Consider the following 15,910-nt stretch of genomic DNA (forward strand, 5'->3'; position numbering starts at 1 on the left):
TAGCAAAGCCATATTAAAGGCTGGAGTCAGATCTTCCATTGTTTTTGCTAGGTAACAGACCAATCAGAATCTATGTGCATCATCCTCGTGTTTACAGGAGGCAAGTGCTTCTTATCCAAAAATGCGTGGCTTTCCTCGTTAATGTGAATACTTATTACAAAAACCACAAAGGGATCAATAAAATGTGATGTAAAAGTTATCGACATTACTACTACAACAACAACAACAACAAAAAAGGAAAGAATGAAACACAACACTTTTGACTTGTGTGGAACAATTTCTTTGTTCCTTATTTCATTTCCTTTTTTTTCTTTCTAGGTTGAGTACTCCCTGTGAGGTGCTCTGTGCGTGTCCTATACTCTAATAAAAGTATGTAGAGGGCAGGGTCGGTGTCTATACAATGCTGTATGCCCTACCCAACTTGCCTCTAACCAGATTCCTTTAATACTGCTTGTCATCTGTCTTCAGGCACTTTCCTTTCTATAAATTGACGTGCTTTTTAAAAAAAAAATAAAAAAATAATAATAAAAAAAAATATATACACATTCTACAATTTTGTGGACAGTATTAAGAATTTGTTAGAAGAATTTACCACTAGATTAAATTATCTTCTGATTTCTACATGTTGATTTTTATTTTTTTTTGTGATTTACTATACTTTTTTTTTTATATATACTATTCTATATAAATAAAATAAAAAATGTAAAAGTTTTCCCCTGAATAATGGAATTTCTGTAAACATTGGATTTTTTTTTTCTTTTTCGAATGGTTAATCTGTATAGAAGGTTGCATGCACTGCAGTTTGTTCCAGGAAGCCTCAACAGTTGACAGATAAGCGCTCCTAAACTGATTACAACATCGGAGTCTTTTTCCATCTGGTTCAATACCTTAACAGCTGCGCCTAAATCCTCCCTCGATTGACTTTCTGTTATGGAGCAAAACTGTTAGCAGTAATAACATAATAAACACATATAGCTTTTTTTTGTATTGAAAAATACATTTTGTAGCAGATTGCTAGGGGAAAAAAAATCATTAAATTTTCATTAAAAACATGTCTGACATTTAATCCTTTAGATTTGTGAAAGATAAACTATACTGCATACCTCCACATGTGAAGGAGTGCAATCCACTCCATGGGACCCAAATAGTCCTGTCATTTTTTGCCTCCCAAAAGGTTGTTCTCTTCTCTGAGCTTTAAATGTTTGATAGATGAGTGTATCGTCGTTGTTCTCTAGCTTTATTGGTCACAGTATGTGTGTGTGTGTATATATATATATATATATATATATATATATATATATATATATATATATATATATATATATATATATATATATATTATAATATAATGTATATGTTATATATATATATATATACACACACACACACACAATACCAACTGGTTTCATAAATTGTATTGGGTAAATAAGCTACAATATTTGTGGTTTCTTCTAAATTACAAAGTAACAAAAAAAAGTAACATAAAAATATCTTGGTAAAGCATCTTCACGTAGCCACAACTCTTAACTGCGCTCCTTTATACTAAAAGAGCTGCGCAAAATCTAATTAAAAAAAGACATTAAATGGCAACGCCCATCACTTTTTATTACTAGTATCACACTAAAAATAGGTTTTTAAAGGTATTATGCTGTCTTTGGTTATTAAAAACTAAAGAAATAAAAATAATTAAAAAAAATCTATTTTCGTCATAACAATGTTTTTAGGCAGTAGCATATTAGCCATTTCTAGCTCTGTTATCGTAGCCCAGTCTACTAGACAAACACCCTGACTGGTTATTGTGCCTAATGACCTAACCGCCTAGCCTGTTACTCTGTCTAATGAATGTCTATGGATCAAAGGCTTTCATTGAAGGACTTCATTAGAACTGCCATAAAGAATCAGCTGAGTGTGGTGTTGGAGCAGGGAAAGTCACACAAGTATTGCATGACTGAGACCAATGGCAGCCACCGGGTCTCCAGGCTTTAAAAATGGTGGAAAACATAAGTAGCGATGTCAATGAGCGGATATTCCATTTTTTGTTCTAGTTACATAGGCGTTGGTGTTTCCGCAGAATTGTTTGCAAAAAAGGGGACAGCATCGTGTGATATTTTGAAATCGACATGTCTTGAGCTACCTGTAGCTTCCAAGCCACTGAGCTGTAGGACTTTTACATGCGTGGAAAGTGCTCCAATTGCTGGGGCACCTTCTTGTCTATGATTGGCACTTTAAATAACCAGACCTGGCGCCAAACGCTGGCAGCTGGCAGGTTTGACAAAGTATGTGGTTTTTTTTTTATTATAATTCTGGCAGGAAAATAATATATTAATATATATATATATATATATATATATATATATATATATATATATATATTAAAGTACATTAATTGTGCATTCTTCATTGGTGGAGCTGTATGATGCATTAGATTACCTCTTTAATATGAGATTTCAACTGCTTCTACTTTTTTTGATAATTACAGTGTTCCTTGTACATCAGCTGCACACTTTTAACATTCCATTGCTTTTAAAATATTCATCACTGGATTTTACATTTCCGCCGTTATATCAAGATTTTATGCGGGACTGAAAGAGATGTGCTCCTTTTTTGCAATGAATATTGCAAAATAAAACAGATTTCCCCTCTGACCCAATGTTATGAACTCCTCTAAGTGAAGACGAGATACTTAATTCACCGCGGAAGGAAAGTGTTGTGTGATGACACGCAGCAGTACCTACTTTATCACCAGGTAGTTTATGTTGCAAGTGTACAACACCATGGCCTAGGACTGTTCCATGTGGTTTGATCATAATGACGCTAAGTGGTTGTTTATTGGGCCAAAATAGAAAAGTTACGTAGATGTAAAGTAATGTAAGTGCTTATAACCTCTGAGGTCTTGTTTTCAGGTAAAGTGCAAGAAGTTTCATAATATGCAACATTTTCTATGTGGCTCAATAAGAGATATACCACTTGACTAAAGACAAAATTATAATAGTTTTAATAATAGTAATAAATAATAATTTAATATAGTTACTATAATAATTTTCTCAGATTTTGTCTGCTAAGCAAGGTTTTAGTTTATCTTATGCCCAAAGCCAGAATATGAAATTGTAACATCCTATACCTAACAATTCACATATGCTAAAAACAACTTCACGTACATCAACAAAACCAATCATCAACATTATTATTATTATTATTATTATTACTACCATGTTTTCCTTTTTATTTGGTCTGAGTTGTCATCATCTGCTATACCCATTGCATCTTTGCTTCAGACAGCCAAGTTAAGCTAGAAGATATACTGGAAATGTTTGCTTCTAGATGTTTTTATATTTATATATTATTTTAGATTACATGTATAAAATTATTTCACAGTGCTGTAGAATGGATAAACAATTTGAACTTTCAGAAACAGGATTTTTCTGTTCAAATTAGCATAATTGCATTTGTTCGTAAAGAGAATGTTTTTTTTAAAAAAAAAAAAATCTATTTTGCAATATTTTTTCCCCGTTTTGTTTAGCTGCAACATTATTTCTTAAGAAATTATGTTTATTATTTTGTTTGAAGAAATAGACAAGTATAACGTTCACAAAATGGTCTGTGATTTGAGAGCAGAGAAACCCCTTCGACTAATTAGCAATACGTAACCTTGTCAATCTGCTTTTTAGCACTAAATATACCAAACAGTGCGAATAGATTTAGATGTAATTTCCATGCAATTGGGAGGCATAAACAGATTTAAGCTGCTAATGTGCGTGCAGTTGTGTAGGTGCTAATTAAGCGGTTTGATGGAAGAGATGACAAATGCCGTAGTATAGTGAAAGCAGGAAATCGGATTTGTCAATTTTACCCTTGCGTAATTGGATGGGCTAGAAACCACTTAGAGCCTTGTGTTGTGAGCAGACCTTAAATTACGTTCCAACCACAATATCTCAGATTTAGACCATCTAGGAGATGTAGTCCTGCAGCAGCTGGAGGGCCACACGTTGGACGCCCCTGATTTAGTAAGGTCTTCTTGAAGCCTGTCCCAGAGAGGTATTGAATTCTGTTTGTATAGAGATTTAGATGTTTTTGATCCCTAGATACGAGATATAATCTTTAGACCACTCGTATTGAAACAGCTGGGATAGTGGGTCTACTACCAGCTTGAGAATGTTGGATAGCTGCTAGATGTGTAATGTTAACGAGCTTTCGGAGGCTCAGTGAAGGTTGTCTGCCTTTTATGAAGCCCACTTGGTCATAGGGTATCGGAGAGGGTAGCCAGCAGCTTAGCATAGAGTTTGGTATCCAAATTAAGGAGCGGGATGGGCTAGTAATTTGCGCAGTCCGAGAGAGGTTTACCCAGTTTAGGGATTGTAATTACAAATGCTTGAGGCATTTATTTGGGCACTGTGTCTGATAAGATAATAAAAAATAATAATTTCGATAATATGCAATAATTATTGGGTAGAACATTCGGTCCTGGGGCGTTATGTGACTTAAGCGATTTGGTAAGATGGGCCAACTCCTCTTCTGTCACTTGATCTGTAAAGAAGCTCATTTGGTCTGTCTCTAATCTGAGAATACGTAGTGATGCTAACACTATGTACCGTGTGTGTGTATGTATATGTGTATATGTGTATATAATATATATAATTTTTTTTTTTTGTAAAGGAAAGCATGTGGTAATCACAAATCTTTTTAGCACTTGAATCTGTATTGTAGCATTCAAGGCAACAAAAAGCGTCTTTCTATTTCTGGTGGTTTATTTTTACTGTTTTGTCAGATAATAGTCACGTCACAAGGAGAGCAGCAGGAACACTGACGTCCTTTTTGTGTTACAAAATCAAAGCTGTGTACAAAGACCACTACGTAACTAATCACTTTCCTGATGTCCTGCAGATCTCTATAGCACAACTCCGGTTAATGTTGTCACATGGCTTTTTTCCTTTTTTTTTTCTGGAGAAAACCATCAGGACACTGGTTTTGCTGCCCAAATGTATAATGTTTGCCGAGAAACAATCTCTCTGCTCCTCAAAATGACATGTTCTTTTACTGCTGTCTTGGAGCCAAACTCCTTAATAAGAAGGGCAGTGCTTAGTCCTATAAAATGTATTTTCTCCTTTCTGTTTCTTTTTAACCCTGCATTGTGAGTATATAGAGTGCATTTGCCACTAAATAGACTTATACTGTTATATTTATAGGGTTGAAGGGGATTTTCTAATGACATGTTTCATGTCTTATTTTCAGCAGGGTAACTCAATGTTGTCATCAACTTTTCATGAGTACTCTACCTGAACTCAGGGTGTTTGTTACATGCGTAGGACTCAGGGAACGCAACAAATCCTGAATGGAGATCTAGTACTTTCAAAGTGATGTTTGTTTTGTTATGGGGCAGGGGGCAATCGGTGTTAGAGTGTGTGCCTGTGTGTTTTACAGATAGAGGCTTTGCTTTTCTGTTCTTGATTAACTGGAACTCCCATTATCTCCCTACATGTAGGGTCATACAGGTTAAAGATCATCATCATCTTGACAGCTGAGAGTTACTTGTGTCTGGCTTGGAATGTGAGTCTTCAGTATTTAGTTAATTAGATGACTAGGAGAGATCTTGTGCGAAGTGTAAAACGTAAAGTTTTTATGACTTAAATCTGCAATTGGGGAAAAAAGGGTGAAATTTGTAAACTGTGTTTTTGTTGAGTTCCTGAATTTACTAAAATATCAATTAAAGCACACCATTTTCAAACTCCATGTACCCATCAATGGGTTGTTTTTACATAATCAAGGATTGGGCCTCCAATACATTTTTGCTTTTGTGGGAACGCTAAACAGTGCCTCATAGTGGCCAAAATAAGCATTGCAGCAGAGGTACTATACCAATAGGTCTCTCTTATCTGTTTATATGGAATTCCTTTTGGTTTATTATTTCTTCTTTTACGCCATAAATATTTGAGGCTTTATCCAACCATTTAATGCTTTATGTAATCTTTACATACACACGTATGACACCAGTTCCCTTTTTTTCTCACAGATGATGAAATTTTCCTGGGATAATTATAAAAGATATGCATGGGGATTAAATGAACTGAAGCCTGTTCAGAAACAAGGGCATTCAAGTAATTTGTTTGGTAAGTAGTTCATAATACAATATGTTTCTGATAGTATATGTGGCATTTGATTTTAGGCCTACTGTTCTTACTCATGCCAACTCTTTTGCTTCTTTCCTGTGTGTCTTATCTCACAAATGGATAAGGTCCAACCCCATCCTCAATGCATATGGTATGTTCCATACTTGAAATCCTCCACTGTTCCTCAACTTCTTTCTGTCTTATGATGTCACACAGTAAGCTTGTTGCTATGCAGGAGTGTTGAAGATCTCCCAATAAGCATACCATGCCTCCATGTGCTTTGGTTTCAGAAAGGACAGACTTCTTTTTAGTATGAATTTATATCAGAATGGCAGTATGCCCGAAGTAAGTCAGCTGTAGCTATATGTCCTATAGTTCTACATTGACCCATTTTCAAATCAAATTATTACTATTTTTTTAATACAAAGCACACTTGTGCTGTGGAGCTAGAGGCATGAGTTACAAATGCAAGCCAGGAGATCTAAAGCACTGTGAATATATATATATAGTATATACCTTGAGGTTCTGCAGAACCAGAAAGAATGGCATTATATCAATGACATTGCAGCGAAATAAATATACAAAATAATTCTCCCAAGCCATGGTGTTAAAGGCACTTTAATTCTATGGGTAGTTATATATTATATTGTAATTGTGTTTTGTCTATTCAATACCTAGGTTTTTAGAATTGTGATTACACACATGATGTGTTTACTTGCTGTTTAATGCTAATCCTCTTTTGGTATTTAAGGATTGTGAGTAGCAAGATAAACTGTTGTTGACTCCCTTGCTTAAGGATATGTTATATTAGCTCTCTTTAAATGTTCTGGTATAGCCTTGCAGTTGTTTACCTGTGTTTTAGGAAGACTACAATATGCTAAAAGTTTAACTGCTTCTTTCATCTTTACAACTGGGATGAAACATTTAAACATTTAATGATAAAGACACAGTTTTACTAATCTTCCATTTCCCTTTTTTTTATATTTTTTTCCCTGAAGTATGCAGCATTTTAATAAATCCTGAATACTAGAAAAGCAAGTGTCTCAAAATGTAGTAGACATGAGACATTGACATTTGCTCAAACGTGTATATGTATGGGTTTCTGCATCTAGAGGACTGGGAAACTGTCACTGAATAATATGCCATGCATCTGGAAATTCTTAAATTCTTTTCAGAGAAAAGTACCGTATTTGCTCGATTATAAGACGAGGTTTTTTCCAGAGCAAATGCTCTGAAAAATACCCCTCGTCTTATAATCAAGGTCGTCTTCTAATCAGACCTCATTCTGCTTCGGCCGTGCTGCTTACCGGACTTTGATCCTGAGCAGCGTCTGTGCTATTAGCAGCAGGAAACAGGAAGCTAGCACAGTCCTCACATAACTCTACATCCCCCCTCCTTCCTCTGGGGGCGGGGCCAGAGAAGTTGCTCGCACAGCCGGGCCCCTGCAGAAGTCTGCGAGTGGGAGATCTGCAGTTCAGGTAAGGGGGTGGGGGGGTTTGAGCGTGTGTGTGTGTGTGTATGTGTGATTAATGGAATGAATGAGTATTTAAATGTTTGTGAATGAGTGTGTGTGTGTGATAGCATGGATGTGTTAGGGGGGTGGGGGTGGTAGCATGGCATAGGAAGGCTGTAATCACACTTCTAACATCTCCAGGTTCCAGCATGTACTGGCTGCCTTGGCTTGATAGGAGTGTGATTGCTGTTAGCAGTATATATATATATATATATATATATATATATATATATCTCCAGAAATGCATTTTAACCCCCTATATGCCACTCAGCCCCATGATATGCCTTTTAACCCCCTATATGCCAGAGTATAAGGCATATCATGGAGCAGAGGGGCATATAGGGGGTTAAAAGGCATATCATGGGGGACAGTGGCATATAGGAGGGTATAAGACATTTCTGATATGCCTTTTAACCCCCTGTATGCCCCTCTGCCCCATAATATGCCTTTTAACCCCCTATATGCCAGAGTGGCATATAGGGGTATAAGGCATATCATGGAGCAGAGGGGCATATAGGGGGTTAAAAGGCATATCATGGGGCACAGTGGCATATAGGAGGGTATAAGACATTTCTGGAGGCAGAGTGGCATATAGAGGGTTAAAAGGCACATCATGGGGCAGAGTGGCAAATAGGGGGGATAAGGCATTTCTGGGGGCAGATGTGCATAACTGGGGGGGCAGGTTGGCAAATAAAAGGAAATAAAAAATATATTTTTCTCAATCATAGCTTTTATTAAATATGAAAATTAGTTTACATTAATTGATATTTACTAGTAAAACTTTTTTCCTATAGGGTAGTCTTATATTCAGGCTTTTTTCCCCCCTAAATTAATGTTTTGATTTTGGGGGGTCGTCTTATAATCAGGGTCGTCTTTTAATCGAGCAAATACGGTACTATTTGATAGCAAGTGGGAACAAGATAAATCTGTACGGGGCTAATAAGAGGTGTGTGTTTTTACCTTTGGCAAGAAATGGAAAAACCCCTGTCCTGTAGGTGGAGTGTGCAGCCACCCCAGTGTAGGCCGAGGTTTATATCCGAAAACATCGACGTCAACAAAACACAGCTGTCCCTGTGAGTTGCAGCAATGTGCTGCTGTTATTACTTATTGTTTTATGTAGCGTCCTCATAATCCGCAGTGCTGTACAATGGGTAAACAGGACATGATGCATAGTATATAACATAACAATTCAACTTAATCAAGCTTACAAGCTTTATAGAAAATAAAAGTTAGAACTAGCCTCTATTTTCCATTACCCACGTTAGAAACCATCATAGTGGGCAGTGCTATTAAGATTATCTTGACTACAGAAAACACCATGTCTGCAGTCTGGCTTAATATATCAAATAAAAGTGTAAAGCAGATCTTTGTAGGTATAGCTGGGGACTTGGCTCAGCTTCATAACTTCATACCCTGTTTGCAGTGGTTTATGTTATAGAGTGAATCATTTAAGACATAAACAGAATATTTAGTTTTAAACAAAATAATTTATACACACATTTGCTGCAATATAAACCATTTTATTGGTGCATCACAACTATTTACATCATTACAAATCACACAAAACTGCTTGTATACCAACATACCCCATGAGGATGAAATAAAGGCTTGCAAGAATTTTTCCCTCAAAAGAAAAGATATGTGATATATCTGCATGAGTATTCCATTTTCCCACCCAAAATAAAAAAAGGTCTGGGGCCCCATAAGCTTTTTCAGGGAAGAGATCTCCAAGGTCCCAAAAGCTTAGACGACTACATACTTGTGTTGTAGTAAAGATAAGTAGCACCTTTGCTACACTTCAGGTTTTCTTTAACCATTAAAACTTCCAATAATTTGCAACAAGTGGCAACTGGAGTAGATCAATAGCTTCTACCCTAGGAGAGGTTCTTCAAACTTTTTTTTCCCCAATCACCCAGTTATATTACTAAAAAACATATTTGTATGCTTGCAGTGGTAGCTTTTGGTCCATGAAACAAGCCTAGTAAAGTGGCCCAGAACCTGATCCTTGGTTGTATTTAATTACGGATGCGCTGTTAAATTCTGTTATATCGTACATGGCTCAGTACAGTGAGGGCAAAGTGAGAAGCATTTGGCATGCAAGCTTGAAAAATCCTAGCTTAAACCAAGATTGTGCTTTTATTACTCATTATGAATTTTTGTAATTACATCCTGTTCACACTGAGCCTGGCTCCACTAATCCTGTGTCGCTGTCTGTCTCATTGATCCACACTTACTACAGATTATCATGTCATGTTAATCACCTCAACCACTGTCTCTTTCTATTCATACTGTAACGTATTTTAAGACCTCCACTCCTTAGTTTCCCGTCCCATCTGAAGAACTAAAAAATGGCAGACCTTATGACTGTGTGTTAGACATGTTCACATTGGCAGACATGTATTTTATTTTGATACCTTAGGAAGCAGGGATCTCTGAGGTGCCAGCAGCTTGTGTGGCTCTATATCTTTTATTGCTAGAGTCCAATAAAAGGCATCATTTCTTGAACCAAATACAGCTATACCCTGTTTCCTATGTGGAGCATGAGAGAATGTAACAAAGGAATCTGTGTTTCAGAAAGGGACACAGTGTACATACTGTTGGTCAGGGGGGATTTACAAGGGTTACAGCTGTTCCTGGAGACCTAGGGCTTGAGGAATATCAAGCCTACACGATCATCGCTCTTTCTTAGCTACAGATGTCCTTACTTTGAAACATAGAATTTGTCGGCAGATAAGAACCATTCAGCCCATCCAGTCTGCCACTTTGACCTTAATCAGTCCTTGGTCTTGTCTTAGGTTCAGGGGATAGCTTTATGCCTATCCCATGCATGTTAAAATTTCTTTACTGTATTACCTTCTCCGTAAAATAGAACTTTCCCATTTCACATTACATCTATATCTCTGATCCACTAGTTTTATATTATGACCCTATGTTAAAAGATGAGGTTATGGAGCTATTTTGTTTTTCTTAGGCACAGCACTTTGTAGTTAAACCAATGAACCTTATGAAATTTGCTAATAGGAGTGCACCGTTTAATGTAGTCATGCAAGACTAAGAAGTTATTGACTGTGTAAACCACACAGATGCATGTTCCAAACCGATTTGTACAATTTAAGCTTTGTTTATGCTTTTAATAAAGTGTGTTAAAAGGTCACAACTACATAAGAAGCATACTAATAATCGCATAAGTAAATCTGCCTCTACTTCCAAAAGTTATTCCATTCATCATTTTCAAGTTCAGCCTGCAGTTTGTATTCTTCTGCATGATTAATTACTTTGATTTCATGAAAGCATTGAGTCAGTGTGATTCATTAAAGCAGACAGAGTGTTACCAGAAGAAGCAAGTTGTTGAAATAAGCAAATTCAGGATGAAAATTGTAAGTTGAGATTGTGTTCAGTACACAGAATTATTATATCTGTCTCTAGACTCTATTAAAAAGACTGATTATTTTCTTGTCAAACGTCTTTGAAGATCCATAGATATGTTATCGTCTGTGAGATATAGGGGTAAACGGCCCTCTTAAATAGGGACACTTTAAGAATGTCAATCACTCTGTCTTCTCCTGTCCCTCTTTCCTAGGAACTCGTGTTTGGGGATGAGAACATCAGTGTTCTGTAGCCCTCAAAGTCACACTCGTGTATAGAAATGTGGAAAAAGTGTTCGTAATTAAATCAAATTCACTGTTTATTTGACCTTGTCCAATAAAGAGCTATCATTGGGTCGCAGTCACATAGAAACTGGCTTATTCACTAAAGGTAAAGTTGTCAGGAGAGCTGGGGTTCCATTCCCAATTCATTAAGAGCCATCAATGACATGTTACCCCTGCAAAATGTGTAATGTAGAAGTAAGAGCAAGTATCACTTATTTAACCTTGCATTGTACAGGGTCAACCGTCTCTTGCAGCAGAAGCTCTTCAGAGTTTGGACCTTCATGATAAATAGTGAAGTCAAGGAACTAAAACACACATTTTCCTTTAGTCAGTGGACACCAAAGTCTCCATAAAGGCCTCCCCCTAGCCATGCTATAATCACACAACATTTAAATAAAAAAAATCAAAAGTTCCTCTTTGGTCATTTAAAATGCTATAAGGTTTAAAGCAGGTTTTAGATGTCTAGCCACAGGATGTTTTGACTCTCATTATCTGCTAGGGTTATCTTTTCCAGAAGTTGTACATCCCTTGTAAATTCCATATGAAAATGTAATACGAAAGACTAGTAAAAGATACAGGAACCATATACATAAAGCAGCAGCAGAAACTGGGCTGGAAAGTCTGTTTTGTTCCCTTGCAAAAACATTCAAAATTTACACTGGTTATATATCTGAAAAATTTCCTTATTGTCTTTACAAAGGCTTACGTGCATATGTTATATGCGTGTCTTCCTAAATGGTCTATTTCAGAACCATTGAGCTGCATGATGTCCTCAGGCAAACATGTTTGGGCACTTATCCTTGTGGTAACCCTCTCATCCTTTGTAGGCTGTTTATCCTCCTTTGTTAAACCACTTACAGGAGTTTTCCTCTAGTGGTGTTTTTCTTTCATAGAACCATAAATGACATGAACGCTTTTAAACATGCATTCATAGCTTTTTATTATCTCCCTGTTTTTGATGTCTTGATGACGTATGTAAGGAGGATTGTAGATTTTGTTTTCGGGCATAATGATTTGCCTTAGCTAATTATCTGTTTCTAGTGAAACTTCTGCAGCTGATCCTGCTTCTTAGGTTAAACCATAAACCAAAATTCTTTAGAATGTACATATTTTCTTTAGAATACACATTTCATTTACATATGTGCCGAAGGAAAAGTATTTCAGGTAAAGTATTTTAAGCATACTTCTTTTATGGTAGTGAACTCGCTAGTATGTTAACATATACAAAGGTAAATGAAAATATCCCATGCGTTTAATACATTAAACATAGAAAAAACAGCTAATCTTTGAAACAAAAAAATTTAAATATTGAAAAATTGGACCCTAGGCAAGCATTTCCTTGGTCCCTCTTCACGCTCCCTAGCGTGCAATCACTCCCTCCGCTCAAACAACAAAAAACAATTTTTGCCACACTGACTGCAGATTAGGGGAAGACTGTGAGTGAGTGCAATCTTCCCTCTTTCTGGCCCTACTGTGACATTGAGAGGTTCTCTCCAACGTAATCATCCCACAGCCCCTTTGTCCCCATCATTCAGCCACACCTCTTTTTTACTTACGCCGTGTAGTTCAGGTATAGATCAAATACACAACACATGAAACAGCACGTGCATGTATAGATCAACTGAATAAGACATACAAACCCTATGTTTGCAGGTATACATAAATAATGAATGGAAACATATCATACCAGATACAGATCAACAGAATAACGCATAAACCCAGCTTTGTGACAGAGGGGTGCCCCCTGCGGGGGTTTCTTCATTATTGCCCCCCCCCCTCGTGATTTTCTTCCTACGCCCATGCCCAGAACCCTACATAGTTTGTATCCTCTAGAGGGTTTTGTTCAGAGAACTACATTTGCCATCAGGCAGTGTTAAAGAACCACATTAGATCAGGCAGTGTTATAGAACCACACCCTCATCTAATTGAGGAAATGGGTTTAACCTACTGATGTTCCTATGGACGTTCCATCCACATAAAAGGTGTCAGTTGGGACAGTTGGGGTGTAACAGTATGTCCAGTGTTTTTGCAGCATTGAGAAGATCAGGCAGCCTGCAGATCTGGTGTAATGCCGAAACAGGTTATCAGGCATTCCGTTCTGGCAGGCTATTGAGAAAACACAAGCCCAGCCCGGGGAACCAGGAATTTCTGTTCTGAGAAATGTCGATGTTGACACCTGCTAGAAACATGAAGAGTGGAGTCCCAGCAGAGCCTGGGTTAAGCCAGATCCAGAACCCTGCTTCTGACAAACATTCTTGCAAAGAGAGACTAGGACCAACATAATAATAATAAAAAAAAAAAAAAAAAAAAAAAAAACAATATGAGCCAGGCTGGCTGTGGCTTGCATTCCTGCATTCTTGACGAGTTGAGCAGAGCCAAGTGTTGTGAAATATACATGCTAGGGCAAATGCTGGCTTACACAGTTAATCAGGAGTGCAAATGTTAAAAATATTTTATGAATCAACATGCAAAAAACACTTAAATATTTGTGCTGCAAGTGTGCCAGTGTAAAGACCGACTATGAAGTGTCCATTGTTTGAAAACTATTGTAGCCGCTACACTAAGCTATCTCTTCAAGGATGAACAATGGAATGTTTATCATGGCACAATGAGATATAATTTCCATTTTGGTATAATTATATTTCTCTGCTCTGCTTGTGATTTGTATCCATAAAGTCCCTTTCCCTTGTTTATATTTATGGGTTTTTTTTTGTCTTTTTATTTTAGTATATCTATTCTCGTGCATACAATGTATTGCAAAAAAAACATACCACTAACTAAGGTTAATGTTGTGTTAAATGAGCTAATGGTGCGTATCTAATGTGGGCCATTGTTCAAGGTTATGATTGCAGCTTTCTAATAGCTGGACCTGGTTTTGTGCGGAGCTATACGCATTGACTATATTGAGTTTACAGGCATGTCTGTTTTGAAATGAACAGGATATGTTCTTGTACTTGACCTTTTGTATTGGTATTAATGTGTATTATTTATGGAAAAGCATTCGCAAATGCGTTTCTTTTCTTTATTAATCAACCCACATACCTTGTGGTTTCTAAAGCATTCTTGGGGACTTGACTTCAATCTCTGCTAACACTATAAGTATCTTTCATAAACCGTAATTGGCTAAGTGCCAACATGCCCATTGAGTAAATAATTAGGTGTTGCAAACAATTATATAAGCCTTTCTCTAAAACAAAGCACTACACAGGTCTGTTACAAAAATGTACATTTTTTGGAATTCTCCTAGAAAAGGGCAAGCAAAGGAAATAGTTTTGGTTTTTTTGTCCCCATTATGTCCCCAAAACTAGACCATCTTGGTACTCTTTTTCCTGAGTGCGCAAATATACTTACTGTAGCTAAACCTTCTAACGTTTTTTTGATCCACTTTCCCATCATGACGACAGGAAGTGTTGAGCAGATTTACATTGAGTTATGGTGAAAGAAGACTAGTGCAGGTAAAGAATCTCATGGATCTCCTGTGAGTTATGGAAACGGTTGGATGGGTAGAGACATCTTAACATGACCAAATCATTATTTAAACAGATCTGATTGTAGTACTGTGCGACTATAAGCACTTTTGTTTGTGTATATGTTAGTGTACACATATACATGTGGTCATTGTTTCTATGATAGGTTATTACCGTGTTTGCTCGATTATAAGACGAAGTTTTTTTCAGAGCAAATGCTCTGAAAAATACCCCTCGTCTTATAATCGAGGTCGTCTTCTAATAAGACCTCAAAATGTCCGCTGGGGCCATGCTACTTACCGGGCTTTGGTCGCGAGCAGCAGGAGAATAGGAAGCTAGAAGAGTGTCACATAACTCTGCCTCCCCCCTCCTTCCTCTGGGGGCGGGGCCAGAGAAGTTGCACAGCCGGGCCCATGCAGAAGTCTTCGAGTCAGAGATCTGCAGTTCAGGTATGTGTGTGTGTGTGTGTGTGTGTGTGTGTGTTTAATGGAATGAATGAGTATTTTAAGGTTTGTGAATGAGTGTGTGTTAGTATGGATGTGTAAGGGTGGTGGTAGCATGGCATAGGGAGGCTGTACTCACACTCCTATCATCCTCAGGTTCCAGCATGTACTGGCTGCCTTGGCTTGATAGGAGTGTGATTGCTGTTAGCAGTATATATATATATATATATATATATATATATATATACATACACCTCCAGAAATGCCTTTTAACCCCCTATATGCCACTCTGCCCCATGATATGCCTTTAACCCCCTATATGCCACTCTGGCATATAGGGGATTAAAAGGCATATCATGGGGCAGAGTGGCATATAGGAGGGTATAAGACATTTCTGGAGGCAGAGTGGCATATAGATGGTTAAAAGGCACATCATGGGGCAGAGTGGCATATAGGAGGGTATAAGGCATTTCTGGGGGCAGAGTGGCATATAGAGGGTTAAAAGGCACATCATGGGGCAGAGTGGCAAATAGGGGGTATAAGGCATTTCTGGGGGCAGAGTGGCAACCCTGGGGGCAGATGTGCATAACTGGGGGGGGCAGGTTGGCAAATAAAAGGAAATAAAAAATATATATTTTTCTCATAGCTTGTATTAAATATGAAAATATTGTTTACATGAATTAATATTTACTAGTAAAACTTTTTTTCCTATAGGGTAGTCTTATATTCAGGC

At 37.3% G+C, this 15,910-nt stretch overlaps 1 protein-coding gene across 1 annotated transcript in view; it reads left to right on the plus strand.

The window, feature by feature from the left end:
• MAN1A1 (mannosidase alpha class 1A member 1) overlaps positions 1-15,910 on the plus strand; it is a 118,137-nt gene that overhangs the window by 28,871 nt on the left and 73,356 nt on the right. The window contains exon 2 of the mRNA XM_053461322.1: positions 6,008-6,104. Within this exon, the coding sequence (XP_053317297.1) occupies positions 6,008-6,104 (97 nt within the window). The remainder of the gene's footprint in view (positions 1-6,007; positions 6,105-15,910) is intronic.

Source organism: Spea bombifrons, chromosome 3 (genome assembly GCF_027358695.1).
Source record: "Spea bombifrons isolate aSpeBom1 chromosome 3, aSpeBom1.2.pri, whole genome shotgun sequence".
Taxonomy (NCBI): domain Eukaryota; kingdom Metazoa; phylum Chordata; class Amphibia; order Anura; family Pelobatidae; genus Spea; species Spea bombifrons.